Source organism: Gilbertella persicaria (genome assembly GCF_025201335.1).
Source record: "Gilbertella persicaria strain CBS 190.32 chromosome Unknown B0P05scaffold_21, whole genome shotgun sequence".
NCBI lineage: Eukaryota > Fungi > Mucoromycota > Mucoromycetes > Mucorales > Choanephoraceae > Gilbertella > Gilbertella persicaria.
Window position 1 is genome coordinate 282,854 of NW_026251982.1, and position 19,827 is coordinate 302,680.

Below are 19,827 nucleotides of genomic sequence, written 5' to 3' on the forward strand. Positions count from 1 at the left end.
AGACTCTTAATGTAAAACCTTGGTCTTGCGCTCAGTAAAATAGAAAGCACTTTATGCTATTAGGCCATGTATTGCAAGAGTAGTGTATGTTTAATCATTGCCTTTTGCTCATTTTGGGTCATTTACAGAGAATCTGTCTCTTTTGATTTCATTGGATTATTTTTGATAAAGTTTTTTATAAACTTCTTCAATTAAGCATTATCTATTCTTCGAATCTTATGGATATGATAGTATGTATTATTAGATGAGAAAAGTGTGTCCCGAAAACAAACTCCAAGATCGACTATGTCTTGTCCTTTACCCAAATAAGTCAAAGCTTTTTAATAGAATGCTTTCTCTTTTTAACTTGCTATTGTTATATGTTTAGAACATAATTCACGTATTCATACATATGCGCATCACAATTGAAGGATTTGTTGCCATTAAAGTTGCATGATGTATAAAAATAGATTACAACGGAGCAATAAAGCTATTGTTTCTCTTCAGAAAAGAGAATGTCTGTCATTGTTGATTACATTAACTTTCATTCAAAGATGTAAATTCCATTCATGCACAACGGTAAATGCTTAAAAAAAGAAACAAGTTACAACTTCAGATCAAATTCTCATTAATTAATGCAAGTTATTTTTAAAAAGAGAATCAGAAGGTATATTTTCTTGTTGGAAAAAAAAATAAACGTTTTTACTGTACATTTAAGAGCCTTGTGCAATGTGAAGCGGTGTTATCTACTTCAACGCTGCATTTATACCCTAAATTTGGTCAATAGTTGTTCGGTTTTAATTTACCATATTAGTCAGTATTAATAGAATTCAATTGTAGGACAACATGTTTATATTCCTCAATTTTGCATATTGAAGCATTTTGATGTCGATCGTTTAAAAAGAAAAAAAAAAGATTGTATTTAATCAATTAATGCCTGACACAAGGAAAAAACCTTAATTGTACTTAAAATACTGAATGAGACTGAGAAAATCTTGCAAAATCAATAAGATCAAAGAGTATAAATATCAAAGAGTTTTTCGACAATTAACATCATTGTCAAACTTTTTCCTCAATTAATTCCATTCCGATCTTTTCATTCAAATGAGACTCTCTATCGCTTCTGCCTTGCTCTTGGTTGCTGCTTGCTCTTCTGCTGTTTCCGCTTCTCCTATTTCTAGAGATACTGCTCTTGATGTCACAAGCATTGAGCAACCTCTTAATCTTACTGCTGTCTTGGATAAGCGTACCTTTGTCTGCCCTTGTCAAGCAAACAATGATTTTATTGGTACCGTCATGGACTCTATTCGTGGTCATCTTGATGCTGAAGTCTTTGCCCCTGTTTCCGTTACTGTAAATAAATTTCTCATAGTCACATTGGTTCTTACTTATTTCTTCTCTCTTTCTAGTTTGCTCAAAGTGCTGCAGCTACTTTCAATATCAACTCTTTCCTTGGTGGTGTCTTAAACCTCGGCATGTCTAGTGTCAGGTCCATTGAATCTTATGCTGTCGCCAGCTTGAGATCCTCTTTCAGTGCTAGTCTGGAAGCTCAAATCAACGCTAGAATCTATGCTCAAATTGAAGCTAGTCTTCGTAGCAAATGTGGTAAGAAGACCTTGTCTGACGCTCAACTCCTTGCTATCTTGGTTCAAATTCACGGTGAAGCCAAGACTTTGATCCATGCTCAACTTCCCAAGATCGGTGCTGGTTTGCACGGTAGTGCTAATAGCTGTGTTGGCTCTGCTATTGGTGGCATTAGAAAGAAAATTCCTTTTGGCATCAGAACTAAGATTGATAGTGGTGCTTACTATGGTGGTAGAGCTATTGGACACGGTCATGCCGGTGCTGGTATCGGTGGCCACGCTGGTGTTGGCGGCTATGAAGGTGTCGATACTAACGTCGGTTTTGGTGTTGGTGCTGGCTTCGGTGCTGCTTTTGGTGTTAACTTTAATGCTGGTGCTACTATTGGTACTTCTGTTAATGCTGGTCTTCAAGGTTGTAACAGCTTGAGCCAAGATTCATTTGCTAAGGCCGTCTTCTCCTCCTTGTAAAATATCTAATTCATCATCATTGTCGCTAGTTACTCTTTACTTTTTACGTAATTTAAACCATTTACATCTTATTTACTCTTTACTTCTTCCTTATCTAAATAAATTTATATCATGATCATCTCATAATGTCTTTTTGTAATCGCAATAAATTTAGTTTCAATAGTGAAGTATGAAAAAGGGAATGCAACTTCAACATGTGAAACTGTTTCCGTCATAAGCCGATGAGTACAAACGACTTAGAGGTGCCTGCTAACCTTAATTTTCAGCTGTCAATTTTTTTTTGAGAAAGTCACTTTTAAAATGTAGTACATGTACCACTTTCTAAAAAGCATCCATCCCTGATCCAACTTGATTTGGGTTTGTCCGATATTGGTACACCTTGAACAAAAGTGCGTATTTGCGTATTTAATAAAAGAAGATATCTAGGGAGCTTACTCACCAAGAAAAGTATTATATAATAAAGCATAGTATCATAGCAAGCATTTCTCTTTTTTTTTTATGGCATGTATTGTTGTACTTATTGATAGTACGACTTTCTGTTGAGTAAGAAAAAAAAAGACGCGTTGAATCGGATTTTGCTTTGTAAGAATAGTCTTTAACTTTAAAAACTAGCTCTTCTGTGCACGAAATAGAGTCTTGAATCAATAAAATGGCATTCTTCGAATTTGCACCGTTGCCGATTTATAAATGACTTTCAGTCATACAAAGGATTTTCTCTTTATCTAGATTTGCATACATTTCTTCCCTTTCTGATAATCTTGAAAGCGTAAAAATGCATACCCGTGCTAACTTACCCAAAGAAGTATATCGAGATTGGACAAAGAAAAAAAAAGGTCTAGTCCAACTTTTGCCACGCAGTCAAATGTAAATGCATGAATTTATTGTCGTAGACAAAAACAGATTCTTTGAAAAGTATTTTCATTGTTTAGCAGTATGAAATCAGATGCTCGCAAGTCTGATTTGTTTGATACTTTGTCTTTTTTGCTTGGAAATGCCTTATAAAACAAAACAAAAAAAAAGATAAGCAATTGCCTGCTAGTTCCTAATGACAAGTAGAGTGCTGTTGCATTTCAAAATACCAGGAGCAGTCACTTCACATATATATTTTTTTTTCTCTGACTCTTTTTTCGCTTCACAGTGTTTATTATGTCAACCATACAGAAAATAGCAACAGTTGTTGGTAGTTCTGGGATCGGCAAGTCCAAGCTTGCAGTTGAATTATGTAAAGCGTTAAAAGGACAAGTCATTAACGCTGACGCTTTACAGGTAAAACAAAAAGAAAATGCATGCAAACAAGACACCTATTTTCTCATAAGAAACTAGGTCTATAAAGGACTCGATATTATCACTAATAAAATGCCTATTCAAGAGAGAGAAGGCATAAAGCATCATTTAATGGACTTTTTGGAGCCTGAAGAGGAATACCGCGTCACAAGCTTTTTAAAAGACGCTTCACAAACAATTGAAAGCATTTCAAATGAAAAACAATTGCCTGTTGTTGTGGGTGGTACGAATTATTATATACAAGCATTACTATGGAACAATACTACCATCAGCAAGGATCAACAAAAACGTAGCCCATCACCTGAATTGACAGTAGAAGAAGACGAGAATCAGTTTCCCGAGTTTGATGCACTAGAGACACAAGAGTTGTATGAGCGACTCAAAAAAGTAGACCCGATTATGGCTAATAAATGGCATCCTTCAGATAGACGCAAAATCTTAAGAAGTCTAAGGGTAATTTATTTTAATAAACTTATCGCTGATCCATTTTGGCTAGATATTTCATCAAACGGGTAAACCACAAAGTGAGATTATAAAATCACAAAAAGAGCATTTTGAGACACATGGCTTGGTGCCGAGATACAAGACGCTAGTGTTCTGGATCTATTCAGACCCCAAGCAACTGAACCCACGTCTCGATGCGCGAGTGGATCAAATGATTGAAACTGGATTATTCGAAGAGATTAAAGATTTGAGAAATCGCGTAGTACAAGGAAGTGTCAAGATGCCTGGTGCAGAATTAGAGAAATACCAAAGAGGACTATGGCAGGCAATTGGCTACAAAGAGTTTGAACCTTACTTTGAAGCATTAGAACAAGGAAAAGATGAATCTGAACTATATACTATCAAGCATGAATGTACAGAGCGTGTGAAATCAGCAACTCGAAAATATGCCAAATCGCAAATCAAATGGATCCGCAACAAGTTAGTACCGACTGCCTTGAATGCCAAAAACAATAACGTTATTATTTATTGTTTGGATGCAGGAGGTAAGGTATAAACACAGATTACGCAAAACTAATATCTTGTCAGATCTAGAGCACTGGGATCAAAACGTAAGAGATAAAGCGATACAAGTAGCCAAAGCATTTCAACAAGACGAGCCTTTGCCAGATCCCAAAAGCCTGAGTGAAACTGCATCTGTCATGCTAACACCAACAAAAGAAGTTAAAGAGTAAGTGATCTCCATACTTCTTTTTACGTATTAATTGTTTCAGTACACAAACCAAAATTCTTACTTGGAACAAGCATGTTTGCGAAACATGTAGGGACAATAAAGGCGAACCTTTAGTTTTGAATGGCGATAAAGAATGGGAGCAACATAAAAAAAGCAGATTTCACCGTAAATATCTAAAGCATTTGAAAATGGAGGCCTTACGAAAAGCCCACTTTGAATCTCAACAAGATCGAATTTAAATGTCGTAATTGTTGATTTAAAAAAAAAGGTAAATTAAAACAAAATGTTTCCGGCTATTCAATTTGTCGAATTGGCTTACCTAAAATAATAAAATCCAGAAAAAAACAATGACGTAACAAAAAAAAGAGATATATAACGAATAAACCTTTGGTTTTACAGTTAAATCAAAGAGAATTAGTCCATGTTTGTTTAATTAAAGATGTAAGAAGAAATATATACAAATATAATCAGAAAAGAAATAAATAGAATATTATAGAACAATTTTAAATGACCCAGTTTTTACTTTTTCTCTCTCAAATTAGGAAATGTGATGGGCCTTGACATCGAAGACAAGCACACTTTTGTCCGATCAAATAGACTAATCCAAGTCACACAAGTGTCCCTTTTCGTAATAATAGGATCCCCTTGCTTTCTTTTTATCAAGAATAAACTAGTATTTTATTTTCTCTCCCTTTTTTCTTTCTTGTCTTCTTGTCTTTCTTGTTTTTTTTCTTTACATTTTAAAGAAATAGCGATTTTTCTTAATTTGATAGAAAAAAACTTGGATTGGTTTACAGTATTTCTTTTTTAGTCAACATCAAAGAAAACACGAGAAATTGTCGGAAACAAAACCTGCATTTGTGTGCCTCTTTTTTTTTTCTTTGCATATTTCTCAAACAATCACCATTTTAAACGGTAAATTTTAGTTTACTTCTTTTTTGTTCTAAACATTCACTCTTAACTGAATATCAAAATTAATTTATGACAACCCCTTTTATCTCCACTCTTTTGTTAACGTGTTTCTCTTTTCCTCTTCTTTTGTTAGTTTTTCAATAAAAATGGCATCAACATCTAGATCAGCAAATAGAGCAAGTACGAACAGAAAAAGACCACCTAATGAATCACCAATGCAGAACGAAGGCATTGAAAAACGACCATCAAAACGAAAACGAAATCAGCTCCCCTTGTGCTCAGTCTATCCAAGCTCACCTTTGTCAGCAGGCATAAATGCGCCTCACAAAATGACGTCTCAACGTAGTGTACCAGCCTTTCTTCATAAACTATACAAGTAAGTTTTTTTTTTTTTTTTTACTTGTATTTTGGGTTATATGCACACATACACACACACGCGTATATATATATATATATATATAATGAGCAAAATAAAAAAGGAAAAAAAAGCAAATTAGAAAAAAAAAATGTATAGAACATCAAAGAAGAAACGATTGGTACAAAAAAAAAAGGAAAGAAAAAAAAGAAAAAAAAGAAGTAAAAAGAAAAAAGGGTGAAAATGGAAAACGTGTGTGTATAAGGCAGTGACCCTCCTTTATGCCATTTGTCTGACCATAATAAAGACATGTCCAATTCGTTTGGTTTCCGTTTATTCATCGTTTTCTCCATCTCTTTGAATTTTGTAGCATGGTCGGTGATCCAAATACCAATCAATTGGTTCGATGGTCTAAAGATGGCAATTCATTTTTGGGTAACTACAGTATTCTAAGATTCTTTGAAATTCTTATTTATTCTATGTATACTTATTTCTTTTTAGTTGAAGGGCATGAAGAATTTGCGAGACTGGTTTTGCCGAGATTTTACAAGCACAATACGTTTGCATCTTTTGTCAGACAGCTAAACATGTATGATTTCCACAAGGTACCTCATCTTCAGCAAGGTGTGTTAGTCAATGACAGCAGTGCTCAAAATGAAGTATGGGAATTTAGTCATCCCCATTTTCAAAGAAATAGATCCGACCTTTTGGTTTTGGTGACAAGAAAACGGAATCGAGATAGAGATAAGACCGACGCAGATCAATTTGATTTAGGCTCACTTGTCAAGGAGATTTCGGCTATTAGGAAACATCAAGCCAACGTTACAGCTGATTTACGCAACCTCCATCAAGATAACGAACTTATTTGGCAAGAGACATTATCTGCAAGAGAAAAACACCAAAAGCATCAACGAGTTATATCTAAAATACTGCAGTTTTTATCAGCTGTCTTTTCAAATGATCAACACAAACTGCGTGAATTAAACCATCAGAGGGAAGCATTGGAGAACCAAGGGAATTTAGACCAAACTATTCAATGCCAAGAAAATAAAAAGCCGCACAAATTCGTCTCTAGCAACCATAATTATCATAGCAACCACCACCATCGTCACTATCATAATCGCAGTAACGTCGATAGTGGTGTTAGCAGCAATAGCGATACTGGAGTAACAAATGGCAGCGATAGTGGTCTAGCAAGCAGTAGTGATAATAGTGGAAATAACAGTAGTGAAGATGACACTAAAGCACCATTACTACAACCACCACCACTTCCGCCCAATCCAAAACAACGTATGTATCTTTACGTCTTTAACAAATCAAATTAATATAATAGATCAAGTACATGCAAAAATGCCTGAATATACTAGTGCCAAATCACGCAAGTCTACGAAAAAAAATATGTAGATTTAACATTTGCTAATATAACATTTATAGTCAAATCTGACAAATTTGCTCCATCTGTCGCAGCTCGATCTGCTCAAGCAATTACAAGTGACATTGATGAATTGCAAGAAAATGTTGAATTGTTAGCTGCCCAGCTTGGTATTGATCCTTCTCAATTCTCTGAGAAATTCACAGACGTCAAAAAGTTTTCAGATGATCATGGCAATCTTATTTCATCTGCTTCTCGCGATGACAAGCTTAGACTGTTTGAAATGGCTAATGAAGATAATGGCAATCGATCTACTTCAAAACATGCAGACAATGAACATCTTCTACAGCACATGCCTTCAGAACCTTATCTGCCGAGTGAGTTCTTAATGCAATCAGACTATGACCTTGTACCTGCTACCCATTTTTTTCAACACTTGCTCAAGAGACCAACTCCAACAATGACTGTTGATAATAATGCAGTACCTGAGAAACCTGATATTCCAGACACCAATGAATATAGCATTAATCATACTAACAACAACATATATTTATCACCTTCACACCATCATCATCAACCACAGCATCAGCATCATCATCAGGCACCATTGCATCCAAGCAATCCACTGCCTATTCACCAAACTCATCTTTCGACAGGTACTCTCCCTCCCAATTTTCAATCTTCTTCTGATGTCGCCAATCATCTCTTTGCCCCTTCTTATCGTCAAAGAAACATGTTTACCAACGATGTCTTGAATCCTGATTATTACCGTCCTATCAGAGATAGGCCTGTTGCCAATCCATATTATGAGCCAACCATGACACCACCATCAGCGCCTCCACCATCACAACCTCCTTCTAGTTTTGTGCATCAAGACGACTCTTTTCCTTCTTCAGGATTTAATCCTATTATGTATACGCCCAATCCGCACGCATCATCATCACATTCTGTTCTTTTGAACAATGAAGGCAATACGAAAATAGAAGACATGGATAAAAAGGACGACAGGCCCATCATTTATTAAATGTGTATGATTATTTATGCCCACACAGGGGAGGAGAGGAAAAAATCCAAAAAAAATTATGCTCTTTCTTCAATTATGTTATTTAGAAAATAAAATCAGAAACCATCTAATTTTCTTAGTTTGGTTTCGAACAATTTTAAACTTGTTTTATATTACAGAACAGGACTCTTTTTTATAATGTTTACAGCAATTGTGAAATAACCTTCGTATTGATTTTATAACAAAAAGAGCAATTTATAAGACTATAGCCATATATATATATATAGTAAGACAGTTTTTGTATATTACTCAACTGAGAGACAGGGTCAATTGTGTCACAAATGGTTGCATGTGAACGTTTTTTTTTTTAAAAAAAAAAAGGCCTTAAAAAATTGCTTATCAAAGTGGCCATCTATCAAGTCAGATAAAAACTCCATTTTCACATTCATTGACAATGCAATCAAATGCGTAGTACAAGCAGTTGAATAAACTTTTTTTTTTTTGATATCACAGTGGCACATGATTGATCCATTTGCCCAATCAATTAGCTCAATTCCATGATGACACATTGAATCCGAGTAAGGTACTTTTATGTGTTCACAATATACCCTCTTCTCCCTTTCTCCTTCCCTTGCAGCCTATAATTTTATGCTTTTTGTAAATTACAAATTGGCATTTCTTCTTCTTTGTTGCATATATAGAGGATAAGAGAATATCTGTTTTCTTATTATATGAAAAGTAAAAAAAAAAAAAAAAGCTGTATGCTTGTACGTGTGTATTTATGACTACGGAGAGAAATAAAATGTCCTTATTTTACATTTCAGAGATTTCCGACCTTATCCGACAAACAATCAAGCATAGAAAAAGCTTTCTAAAAATTAAAGATAAGCTATATACGGTTTACAACAAATGATTTTCGATTGATAGAAGATTGGATACCTATAAATGATTGGCCAACCTCATCTTGTGTGTTAACTTTAGATGGAAACTGCCTTTAGATTACCCCATATATGCTTTGACAACTCTGATTATAGAGAAACAAATAGAGTATAAGAGATTCGATTATGATTCTCATTGCTTATTTAACTAGGCGGAGAAATAAAAAAAAAAGTATGAATGTGATTATTTAGTTTGGGAAATTGCTTTCTGACTGGAGAGGGTTTTATTCCATCCGTTATCTTATCATTCTATTTTTCTACCGGGTGCTTGCTGTGTTTTATTGATTAAAAGATCTTGTGTACTTTTCTTGTGTTTATTATAGTGATTTTGCTATAGTTCGCTATTTTCCCTCTGTATACTACCATCCTATCATACATTGTCTGCTTATTTAAACTGGAAATCCTTTGCTTGTCTGATATAAGCTAGAAAATACTTGAACATGTGACCTATAAAATCCAATCTGGGCTAAAGTTACACTGTACGTAATCATTGGTTCTACGTGCACAAAGATAAGAAGATTGATATGAAACCTATAATTCATTCTACATGCTAAAGTATATAAACAGCATGATTTGTCATTTTTTGAATATTTTTCCCTTTTTTTTTGTTCTGCTTGTTCAATCTATATACTTTAATTATCCTCCCCCCCCACTCTAAGTAATTCAAGCTATATAGATCTCGATCAATTCTTTTAAGATCAATCAGCAGAATATAAATACATATATAAATACATATAATAGAAAGATTTAAATACCCTTACGCACAAGCACACTCAAACACGATTGTAAATAATAATAATATAATGTCTGTTCAAAATACTTCATGGGCTGATGCTATTCCTCCTGCCCAAGGCTTATATAACCCTGAATTTGAAAAGGATGCCTGTGGTGTTGGTTTCATGGTCCACGTCAAGGGTGTTCGTTCTCATAAGATTTTATCTGACGCCAGCAGCATTCTTTGCAATATGACTCATCGTGGTGCCAGTGGTGCTGATATTCGTGATGGTGATGGCGCAGGCGTCATGACAGGTATTCCTCACCAATTCTTTGTCAATGAAACTTCCCGTGAATTGGGTATCACTTTGCCTGAAGAGGGTCATTATGCTGTTGGTAACTTGTTTATGAAGGGCGATGCTGAATCTGTTGCCGAGAGCAAGAAAGTCTTTGAACAATTGGCTGAATCTCTTCACTTAAAGGTTCTTGGTTGGCGTTCTGTTCCTCGTGATTCTACTATCATTGGTCCTGCTGCTCGATCCAAGGAACCTGCTATTGAACAACCTTTTGTTGTCTTAGCTGATCAAACTAAGGCATTTGATGAACCTTACTTTGAACGTCAACTCTACGTTTTGCGTAAACATGCTACTCATACACTCACCATGAAGAAGTGGTTCTATGTCTGTTCTCTTTCCAACAAGAACATTGTCTACAAGGGCCAACTTACTCCCAAGCAAGTCTATTCTTACTTCCATGATTTGAACAATGTTCAATACACCACTCACTTTGCTCTTGTTCATTCTCGTTTCTCCACTAACACCTTCCCCTCCTGGGATCGTGCTCAACCTATGCGTTGGTGTGCTCACAATGGTAAGTTAAATTTATTTGGGTTTGGGTGATTGCTAACATTCACATGTCAAAAAAGGTGAAATTAATACTGTACGTGGTAATAAGAACTGGATGCGTTCTCGTGAAGGTGTAATGGCATCTGACAAGTTTGGTGATGAACTTGAATTGCTTTACCCTATTATTGAAGAAGGTGGTTCTGACTCTGCTGCCTTTGATAACGTACTTGAATTGTTGGTAATTAACGGTGTCTTAACTTTACCTGAAGCTATCATGATGATGATTCCTGAAGCTTGGCAAAACAACAACCTCATGAGCCCTGAAATGAAGGCCTTTTACAAGTGGGCTGCTTCCTTGATGGAACCCTGGGATGGCCCTGCTCTCTTCACCTTCTCTGATGGTCGTTACTGTGGTGCCTCTCTTGATCGTAATGGTCTTCGTCCTTGTCGTTACTATTTGACAAATGACGATATCATGATCTGTGCTTCTGAAGTTGGTACTGTCTTCATTGATCCTGAAACTGTAGTTGAAAAGGGTCGTCTTAAACCTGGTCGTATGCTCTTGGTTGATACTGTTGAAGGTAAAATCGTTGACGATAAGCAACTCAAGCTCCAGACTGCTTCCAAGCGTGATTTTAGTAAGTGGATCAAAGATCAAAGTATTGTGTTGAAGGATGTTGTCGAAAGATCCAACGCTGTTAAGCCTTATGTTCCTGCTTTGGATGCTACAACTGTTCAAGCTGATCCTCGTTTGAAGGCCTTTGGCTACACTCTTGAACAATTGAACTTGATCATGCTTCCTTTGGCTTCAACTGGTAAGGAACCTTTGGGCTCCATGGGTAACGATACTGCTCTTGCTTGTCTTGCTGAGCAACCTCGTCTTATCTATGAATACTTCCGTGAACTGTTCGCTCAAGTCACCAACCCTCCTATTGATCCCATTCGTGAAGAGATTGTAATGTCTCTTGAATGTTATGTTGGCCCTGAAGGTAACATTCTTGAAGTGGATGAAACTCAATGTCATCAATTGGCTCTTCCTTCTCCCATCTTGTCCATGGAAGAACTTGATGCCATCAGAGGTATGGATCAATTCTATCCTGATTGGAAGGTTGCTACCATTGATATCACTTTCCCTAAGGTAAATGGTGTTCAAGGCTACGTTGACACTCTTGAACGTGTCTGTAACGAAGTTTCCCAAGCCATCAAAGATCACTACAAGGTTGTTGTTCTTTCTGACCGTGCAGTCAATGCTGATCGTGTTGCCATCTCTTCTCTTATTGCTGCTGGTGGTGTTCACCACTACTTGGTACGTAACAAGCAACGTAGTCGTATTGCTCTGATGGTTGAAACTGCTGAAGCCAGAGAAGTTCATCACTTCTGTGTTTTGCTCGGTTATGGTGTAGATGCTGTCTGTCCTTACTTGTCATTGGAAACCATGTTGAAGCTTCACCGTGAACGTGCTGTCCATGAAGGCTTGACTCCTGAAAAATTGATCTATAACTTCAAGAAGGGTATTGATAATGGTATTCACAAGGTCATGTCCAAGATGGGTATCTCTACTTTGGCTTCTTACAAGGGTGCTCAAATCTTTGAAGCTCTTGGTATCGATGATTCTGTTATCTCCCGCTGTTTCTCTGGTACTGCTTCTCGTATCAAGGGTGTCACTTTTGATATCTTTGCTTTAGATGCCTTGACTCTTCATGAAACTGGTTACCCTAGCCGTAACATTGTTCAACCTGTCGCTCTTCCTGAATCTGGTGAATATCACTGGCGTGATGGTGGTGCTCCTCACATTGCTGAACCCACTGGTATTGCTAACCTTCAAGATGCTGTTCGTCAAAAGAACCAATCCTCTTATGATGCTTATTCTCGCAACGCTTATGAAGCCATCAAGAAATGTACCCTTCGTGGTATGCTTGAATTTGACTTTGAGAACTCCAAGCCTATTCCTATTGAACAAGTCGAATCTTGGGACAAAATCGTCAAACGTTTCGTCACTGGTGCCATGTCTTATGGTTCCATTTCTATGGAAGCTCACTCTTCTTTGGCCATTGCCATGAACAAATTGGGCGGTAAATCCAATACTGGTGAAGGTGGTGAAAAGCCTGAGCGTTCTATTCCTCTTGAAAACGGTGACTCCATGCGTTCTTCTATCAAGCAAGTTGCTTCTGGTCGTTTCGGTGTTACTAGTTTCTACCTTTCTGACTCTGAAGAATTGCAAATCAAGATGGCTCAAGGTGCCAAACCTGGTGAAGGTGGTGAATTAGCTGGTAGCAAGGTTTCTGAAGAAATTGCCAGTACTCGTAAGACAACTCCTGGTATTGGTTTGATTTCTCCCCCTCCTCACCACGATATCTACTCTATTGAAGATTTGAAGCAGTTGATTTATGATCTCAAGTGTGCCAACCCTCGTTCTCGTGTCTCTGTTAAGCTCGTATCTGAAGTGGGTGTTGGTATTGTTGCTGCTGGTGTAGCTAAGGCTAAGGCTGACCATATCTTGATTTCTGGTCATGATGGTGGTACTGGTGCTTCTCGTTGGACTGGTATCAAATACGCCGGTCTTCCTTGGGAACTTGGTCTTGCCGAAACTCATCAAACTTTGGTCTTGAACGATCTGCGTGGTCGTGTTATTGTCCAAACTGATGGTCAAATCAAAACAGGTCGTGATATTGCCATTGCTTGTTTGCTTGGTGCTGAAGAATGGGGTTTCGCCACTACTCCTCTTATTGCTCTTGGCTGTACCATGATGAGAAAGTGCCACTTGGTAAGTACATATATCAAAATTTCAAATTAATACTCATATTTCTGTTATAGAACACTTGTCCTGTCGGTATTGCTACTCAAGATCCTGAATTGCGTAAGAAATTTGAAGGTTCTCCTGAACATGTTGTCAACTTCTTCTTCTATCTTGCTGAAGAAATGCGTAGCATCATGGCCAAACTTGGTTTCCGCACTATCAATGAAATGGTTGGTCACGCTGAAAAGCTTAAGGTCAATGATGGTCTCCGTACTTACAAGACTGCCAACTTGGACTTGTCACCCATCTTGACTCCTGCCAGCACTCTTCGTCCTGGTGTTTCCAACGTCTGTATCACTAAGCAAAAGCACAACCTCCACGTTCGTCTTGATAACTACCTCATTGATGAATCTGAGGCTGCTCTTACCAACAAGGAGAAGGTCTACATTGAGACCGATGTGATCAACACTGATCGTGCTCTTGGTACCACTCTCTCATACCATGTCTCTAAGCGTCATGGTGAAGCTGGTCTTCCTGCTGATACTATCCATGTCAAGTTGAAGGGTTCTGCCGGTCAATCTTTGGGTGCTTTCTTGGCTCCTGGTATCTTCTTTGAATTAGAAGGTGACTCTAATGATTATGTTGGTAAGGGTCTTTCCGGTGGTCAAATTGCCATCTATCCCCCAAGAACTCTAGCTTCAAGTCTGAAGAAAACGTCATTGTTGGTAACGTTTGTTTGTATGGTGCCACCAGTGGCAAGGCCTTCTTCCGTGGTATTGCTGCCGAACGTTTCTGTGTTCGTAACTCTGGTGCTATTGCTGTCTGTGAAGGTGTTGGTGACCATGGTTGTGAATACATGACAGGTGGTCGTGCTGTCATTCTCGGTAGCACAGGTCGTAACTTTGCTGCTGGTATGTCTGGTGGTATTGCCTATGTCTTGGATCTTCAAGGTGACTTTAAGCAAAATGTCAACATGGAAATGGTTGAATTGGACACTGTCAATGACACTGAACGTATTGCTGAATTGCGCGATTTGATTGAAGACCATCGTCATTACACCGGTTCTGAAATTGCTGATCGTGTTCTCAAAAACTTCAATGAATACTTGCCCAAGTTCGTCATGGTTATGCCTACTGAATTCCGTGCTCTTTTAGAAAAGCAACGTGCTGAAAAGTTGGCTGCTGTCACTCCCAAGAAGGAAACCTGTGAAAAGGCTCACAAGAAATCTGAACCTCAAGTCGAAGACCTTGAAGACTCTGTCTTGAGTGAAGAAGCTATCTTGGCTCGTCGTGCCAAGTTGGACAAGGTCCGTGGTTTTAAGAAGTACAAGCGCAAGACTGATCCTTACCGTGATGCCAAGAAACGTGGTTCTGATTGGAATGAAGTCAATGTTCGCCTTACTCGTCCTGAGCTTCACGAACAAGCTGCTCGCTGTATGGATTGTGGTGTGCCCTTCTGTCAATCTGACACTGGTTGTCCTATTGGTAACATAATCCCCAAGTGGAATGAACTTATCTACAAGGATAACTGGAAAGAAGCTCTTGATCGTCTTATGATGACCAACAACTTCCCTGAATTCACTGGTCGTGTATGCCCTGCTGTAAGTGATTTATCTATGCATGAATTGTATTTTAACTCTATATATATATAGCCTTGTGAAAATGCTTGTGTTCTTGGTATTAATGAACCTCCTGTTGCTATCAAGAGTATTGAATGTGCCATTATCGACCGTGGTTTTGACGAAGGTTGGATTGCTCCTAACCCTCCTGCTCAACGTACTGGTAAGAAGATTGCTGTCATTGGTTCTGGTCCTGCTGGTTTAGCTGCTGCTGATCAATTGAACAAGGCTGGCCATCTTGTCACTGTCTACGACCGTAATGATCGTATTGGTGGTCTTTTGATGTATGGTATTCCCAACATGAAGCTTGATAAGAAGATCGTTCAACGTCGTATTGATCTCTTGGCTGCTGAAGGTATTACTTTTGTCACCAATGCTCATGTTGGTGTTGATGTCGATGTCAATACTTTGCATGAACAGAATGATGCCATCATTGTTGCTACTGGTGCTACTTGGCCCCGTGACCTTAAGATTCCTGGTCGTGAAGCCGATGGTATTCACTTTGCTATGGAATTCCTTCAAGCCAATACTAAGAGCTTGCTTGATTCTGAACTCAAAGATGGTCAATACCTCTCTGCTAAGGGTAAGAAGGTAGTTGTCATTGGTGGTGGTGATACTGGTAACGATTGTATTGGTACTTCTATTCGCCATGGTTGTGAATCTGTTGTCAACTTTGAATTGTTGCCTCAACCTCCTGCCACTCGTGCTTCTGACAACCCATGGCCTCAATTCCAACGTATCTTCCGTGTTGACTATGGTCATTCTGAAGTCAAGGCTCACTTTGGCAAAGATCCTCGTGAGTACTGTGTCCTTTCCAAGGAATTCATTGTTGAAAATGGTCAAGTCAAGGGTATCAAAACTGTTCGTGTTGAATGGACAAAGGATGCTGCTGGTCGATGGGCTATGGCCGAAGTTCCTGGCTCTGAAGAAACTTTTGAAGCCGACCTTGTTCTTCTTTCAATGGGTTTCCTTGGTCCTGAAGAAGCTGTCATTAAACAATTGAACATTAAGCAAGACGGTCGTTCCAATATTGAAACACCCAAGGGCAAGTATGCTACTTCTGTTCCTGGTGTCTATGCTGCTGGTGATTGTCGTCGTGGTCAATCTTTGATTGTTTGGGGTATTAACGAAGGTCGTATGTGTGCTCGTGAGGTTGATTATCAATTGATGGGTAGTACTTACTTGCCTGTTACTGGTGGTATTCAACAACGTATCCTTCCTAATCCTGCTGCTTAACTTGTATAGAAACAAAACACACTAAAATGTGCACATATTTATATATCACTGTATTCTTTATATTCCTTTTTTTTCACTTTTGTCATGTATGGGGGTACATGGTAACAGTGAATATACATACTTTTCACAATAAAAACGATTTAGATTTTTAAAAACAACTATTTTGGTTTCGTTTAGTTAAATTGACATTACATTTAAGCACACACAAAATGGCCAATAATGGAACTTGAAAATGAAAGTTGATACATACTCGTTCCTTATCTGTGATAGGGCGGAGGGCTCTTTTGTACATCCAATACTTATATAAAGTTTGAGTGTGCCTTTTAAACGATATCAATAAAAACTATCTACTTAGAACTTTTTGACTCTTCGTTATCGTTAAGTATGACCTCCTCGGCACCACTTTGGAGACAAATTGTTGATCGAGGCAAACAACTTACGTTTGTTGAAGTCAATAAGAAAAATGCCTCTGTCCAGCCAGTCAAATATTCGGCTAAACCAATATTCGAAAGTGATGAATTTGCCTCGAATATTATCAACCGTAAAGCCTCTACAATTGTAAAGCAGGCTTTGATTGATAGTTTGGTCCTTTTCTCCTTTCCCGTCAACTTGTGTCCCCTTTTTTTGGATGTTTATAATGCTATTACTCAACTACAGAAAACCACATCCAAAATCGTGTTTTTACTAAACACTACGTGAAGACGCAGTTATTTTGCTTAAATGTGATAACAAAAGTTTTAGAGCTTTGCTTTTTGAGTCTATTGATGTAGAAAACACACTAATTTTACTGCTAAAATGTTGAGAAAATAGACAAAAGTGTCTATAAGGTTTCTCGCTCATATCTCATTGTTTTTATTGTAAAATTAGCAAAGAAACATTTTGATCAAAACTAAAGCGTCCAACGTTTATTCTGAGTATTTAAGCTCGCTGATAGCTTCATTTTTCGTTTCATAGCATTAAAAAGAAGATCAGAAGTTGTCAGAATTAAGATTTTCATGAATAGTATCCTTTGGTCGAATGGCATATTTTGGCCATTTTTCACAAGTCGCTTTTTTTGGTCCAAATCGATTTCATAGGTACCATGAAAGTTAACAAACACTATTTGTAGGTAATTGGAGTATCTATGCGTGTATAAACTGACTTTAATAATACCTTCATTTGTCTGAAAAAAAAAAGCAAAGATTTGTCTGGTGTCTCTGTTACATGAATAAGGAACTAACTACCAAATTGTCTATCTATATACAAACACCTTATGAAGAAGGCGCTCGATCCTTCTCTATCAAAGGAAGGAAATAATTACTTATAAAAAACGTCAAAGCGTTTAAAAAAATGTTCTGTCATTTCAAACATTTTACTAATTCTATTTATTTATCCATCTACAGTTTCAAAACTATCAGACAGCTTACTTTGTTTCTTTTTGTTCTTCCTTTAGTTTATTCTTCATCTTATAAATATATAAAAAAAGCATACGCAAAGTATATCTACAAAGTTTCATCTATTAATTTAGATATAAGCTTAAATCTCTCGGTACCATTTGGCCCATAGCAAGCAACTTCATCATATATACTATCTGATACGAAAGTAATGCAAAAAACCACTTGTTTGTGCACCTCTCAATGCAATCAGGACAACAATTACTAATCCACTCAATTCCGAATTTAAGCATCTTATTAAAAAGTCTATCCCTTGTCTCTTTTTCCATGTTCTTTTTCAAGGTAAGTTTATATTGTTTAAAAGGATTATATTCTTATCTTGGTTGTTCTATAGATACGGAAGAATGGTGTCTATTTAGTGCTTTGCTTCTTTGGGGCTGTTTAGATATGAGGTTGCGTTGAAACTTGTGTAATCAAAGGCTAGGTATAACAGCTGATTGATTGCAAGACTGTCTCTCTCTCTCTCTGGTTGTGCTGATTTGGTTGGTGACCAAGGCTTGATCTACACAGTCTGGTTTCTTAGGTGCTTATAGAGTCCTCCGTCAAGATACACTACTGGTTCAAGGCTACCTTCATGATTGTGCTTTGCTTGGCTTGTGAATCTCACGATGATAAGGTTTTCTCTACTGCATTTGGCTTCATAAGCGTCTACAAGGTGATCTATCAAGCCATACTGCTGGTTCTTCAAGACCTTCTTTCCTAGTTCTGACTCTTTCTGGGAGTGGTTTCAGGTTTCTGTTTGAGAACCTGATCAACTGTTGCGCTGATAAGAAGAGGTGCCATTCTTTACTCTAGGTTTGTGTTGTGTCCTTCTCATTTAATGTAAGCTTCCTTTGTTGCTTTTACGTTCTATCTGCTACAGCAGTTTGTTTTATTCGGATTTTACTAGCCCTAGGATTTCACGATAAGGCTTTTTTTGTCTATGCAGATAGTAGGTTGCTGATTAGCCATGAGTTTGCGCCTTCTCTTTTCATCTATGATGATGACCAGTACTACTGTAGTTTCTTGATATCTACTAAGCTCACTACTTTTTATTCTTGCATCTTTGACTGATAAAAGTGATAATAATGTCTTTACTATGAACTTTTAGGAGATGTCTTTGATCAAGTCCTGTGTTTATGCATTGTCGAATGATATTTAGCTTAGGAGTAAAAGCAATGTGCGAGATCCACTTGTATAACATTTCGATTCACTCAATTCTATTGCTTATTTGATATCTTTCATCTTCAGTAGGAATTGATCAGAGTACCATTTGTTAGTCTTTTTTCCTTTTCTTCTTCTCTCTGCCAACATGATGATAAGAAAAGAGAGATCTTTTCAGATTCAGGGCAAACCCGAAAGAGAAGCAGTTGAAAGTCCGAGACGAAACGAGAGGTGACGAAAGAAAGAATTTTTTCTTCTCCGGGATCGTAACCTTGGGAAAGCCCCCAGCAAACAGTCCAGTTTTTTTTTTTTGTAACTGTTTTTTTTTCTTTCTTTCTCCTCCCTCTCTCTCTTTTTCTTCATATATTCATAATGGTTAACAGTGCTGTTGCAAATGTATGTACCTTATCACGTGCGACATGTCATTAATTTAAAATAGGTTGGACGTTGGTCTGCTTTAGCCTTCGGTCTCTTTTACGGTTACACCCACAACATCTCTTTGCAAAAGCAAGCTGAACAAAAAAAGGCCGAAAACGAATATCACCGTAAGGAACTTTTGATTGAACAAGCCAGACTTGCATATGCCAAGAAGCAAGCTGGTCAAGTTGAAACTCCTGCAACAGCTGTTACATGTAAGCTTTTTTTTTTTTTTTGATAGAACCATCTAAACTGTAACTAACTTTCAAACAATAGTCGATATTGAAAGCCCTGACTTTGATTTAGAAAAGTACATTGAACATATTGAAAAGGAAAGCAACTAAAAAGGCATTTTAAATAAATATGACATATCACCCAAGATCAACACAATACATCAACTGGAATAAAAAAAAAAAAAAAAAAAACTAAACATATCAGCATGTATGTTGAAGGACAATGAATTCTATAATCAAAAGCAAGAGAACGTGTATAAACAACAAAGGTTTTCATTGTGCTAAATTAGGTGGACGTGTTTAGGAAGAGTAAAGGGGGGTTTTTTTTCTATGATTATTTATCTCTCTCTCTTTTGCTTTTTTTTATTTTTATTTTTTCT

General features: G+C 37.3%; 6 protein-coding genes across 6 annotated transcripts; all 6 read left to right on the forward strand.

Annotated features, from left to right (window-relative positions):
* Nucleotides 1-1,083: 1,083 nt before the first annotated feature.
* B0P05DRAFT_587450 (uncharacterized protein) lies at nucleotides 1,084-2,030 on the forward strand (the record flags this gene model as incomplete). The annotated part of the gene is made up of 2 exons (XM_051582592.1): nucleotides 1,084-1,332; nucleotides 1,389-2,030. 2 exons carry the CDS (start codon nucleotides 1,084-1,086, stop codon nucleotides 2,028-2,030), a joined length of 891 nt encoding a protein of 296 aa, XP_051434644.1.
* A 1,010-nt stretch (nucleotides 2,031-3,040) lies between these two features.
* B0P05DRAFT_542981 (IPP transferase-domain-containing protein) lies at nucleotides 3,041-4,944 on the forward strand. The gene is made up of 5 exons (XM_051578379.1): nucleotides 3,041-3,296; nucleotides 3,354-3,767; nucleotides 3,811-4,303; nucleotides 4,347-4,462; nucleotides 4,553-4,944. The coding sequence occupies exons 1-5, from the start codon at nucleotides 3,177-3,179 to the stop codon at nucleotides 4,580-4,582; spliced, it is 1,173 nt and encodes a 390-aa protein (XP_051434645.1). The 5' UTR covers nucleotides 3,041-3,176; the 3' UTR covers nucleotides 4,583-4,944.
* Nucleotides 4,945-5,169: 225 nt separating this feature from the next.
* On the forward strand, nucleotides 5,170-8,302 carry B0P05DRAFT_542987 (uncharacterized protein). The gene is made up of 5 exons (XM_051578380.1): nucleotides 5,170-5,779; nucleotides 6,129-6,193; nucleotides 6,260-7,048; nucleotides 7,098-7,136; nucleotides 7,193-8,302. The coding sequence occupies exons 1-5, from the start codon at nucleotides 5,550-5,552 to the stop codon at nucleotides 8,152-8,154; spliced, it is 2,085 nt and encodes a 694-aa protein (XP_051434646.1). The 5' UTR covers nucleotides 5,170-5,549; the 3' UTR covers nucleotides 8,155-8,302.
* A 1,368-nt stretch (nucleotides 8,303-9,670) lies between these two features.
* Nucleotides 9,671-16,379, forward strand: B0P05DRAFT_597034 (uncharacterized protein). The gene is made up of 5 exons (XM_051583145.1): nucleotides 9,671-10,655; nucleotides 10,711-13,394; nucleotides 13,445-14,097; nucleotides 14,121-14,967; nucleotides 15,019-16,379. The coding sequence occupies exons 1-5, from the start codon at nucleotides 9,875-9,877 to the stop codon at nucleotides 16,219-16,221; spliced, it is 6,168 nt and encodes a 2,055-aa protein (XP_051434647.1). The 5' UTR covers nucleotides 9,671-9,874; the 3' UTR covers nucleotides 16,222-16,379.
* Nucleotides 16,380-17,643: 1,264 nt separating this feature from the next.
* B0P05DRAFT_543000 (uncharacterized protein) lies at nucleotides 17,644-18,154 on the forward strand. Its single transcript, XM_051578381.1, has one exon. It carries the CDS (start codon nucleotides 17,838-17,840, stop codon nucleotides 18,054-18,056), a length of 219 nt encoding a protein of 72 aa, XP_051434648.1. The 5' UTR covers nucleotides 17,644-17,837; the 3' UTR covers nucleotides 18,057-18,154.
* Nucleotides 18,155-19,111: 957 nt separating this feature from the next.
* B0P05DRAFT_543002 (ATP synthase subunit E) lies at nucleotides 19,112-19,827 on the forward strand. The gene is made up of 3 exons (XM_051578382.1): nucleotides 19,112-19,193; nucleotides 19,237-19,429; nucleotides 19,491-19,827. Exons 1-3 carry the CDS (start codon nucleotides 19,170-19,172, stop codon nucleotides 19,556-19,558), a joined length of 285 nt encoding a protein of 94 aa, XP_051434649.1. The 5' UTR covers nucleotides 19,112-19,169; the 3' UTR covers nucleotides 19,559-19,827.

Excerpts from the sequence above, each read along its gene's own strand:
- B0P05DRAFT_543002 (XM_051578382.1), top strand. The coding sequence starts at position 19,170 with ATGGTTAACAGTGCTGTTGCAAAT. Across the intron at positions 19,194-19,236 it reads TTAACAGTGCTGTTGCAAAT|GTTGGACGTTGGTCTGCTTT; the intron begins GTATGTACCTTA and ends AATTTAAAATAG. Across the intron at positions 19,430-19,490 it reads TCCTGCAACAGCTGTTACAT|TCGATATTGAAAGCCCTGAC; the intron begins GTAAGCTTTTTT and ends TTCAAACAATAG.
- B0P05DRAFT_597034 (XM_051583145.1), top strand. The coding sequence starts at position 9,875 with ATGTCTGTTCAAAATACTTCATGGGCTGATGCTATTCCTCCTGCCCAA. Across the intron at positions 10,656-10,710 it reads GCGTTGGTGTGCTCACAATG|GTGAAATTAATACTGTACGT; the intron begins GTAAGTTAAATT and ends ATGTCAAAAAAG. Across the intron at positions 13,395-13,444 it reads TGATGAGAAAGTGCCACTTG|AACACTTGTCCTGTCGGTAT; the intron begins GTAAGTACATAT and ends TTTCTGTTATAG.
- B0P05DRAFT_542987 (XM_051578380.1), top strand. The coding sequence starts at position 5,550 with ATGGCATCAACATCTAGATCAGCAAATAGAGCAAGTACGAACAGAAAA. Across the intron at positions 5,780-6,128 it reads TTTCTTCATAAACTATACAA|CATGGTCGGTGATCCAAATA; the intron begins GTAAGTTTTTTT and ends TGAATTTTGTAG. Across the intron at positions 6,194-6,259 it reads AGATGGCAATTCATTTTTGG|TTGAAGGGCATGAAGAATTT; the intron begins GTAACTACAGTA and ends ATTTCTTTTTAG.
- B0P05DRAFT_542981 (XM_051578379.1), top strand. The coding sequence starts at position 3,177 with ATGTCAACCATACAGAAAATAGCAACAGTTGTTGGTAGTTCTGGGATC. Across the intron at positions 3,297-3,353 it reads TTAACGCTGACGCTTTACAG|GTCTATAAAGGACTCGATAT; the intron begins GTAAAACAAAAA and ends ATAAGAAACTAG. Across the intron at positions 3,768-3,810 it reads AAATCTTAAGAAGTCTAAGG|ATATTTCATCAAACGGGTAA; the intron begins GTAATTTATTTT and ends CATTTTGGCTAG.
- B0P05DRAFT_543000 (XM_051578381.1), top strand. The coding sequence starts at position 17,838 with ATGCAATCAGGACAACAATTACTAATCCACTCAATTCCGAATTTAAGC.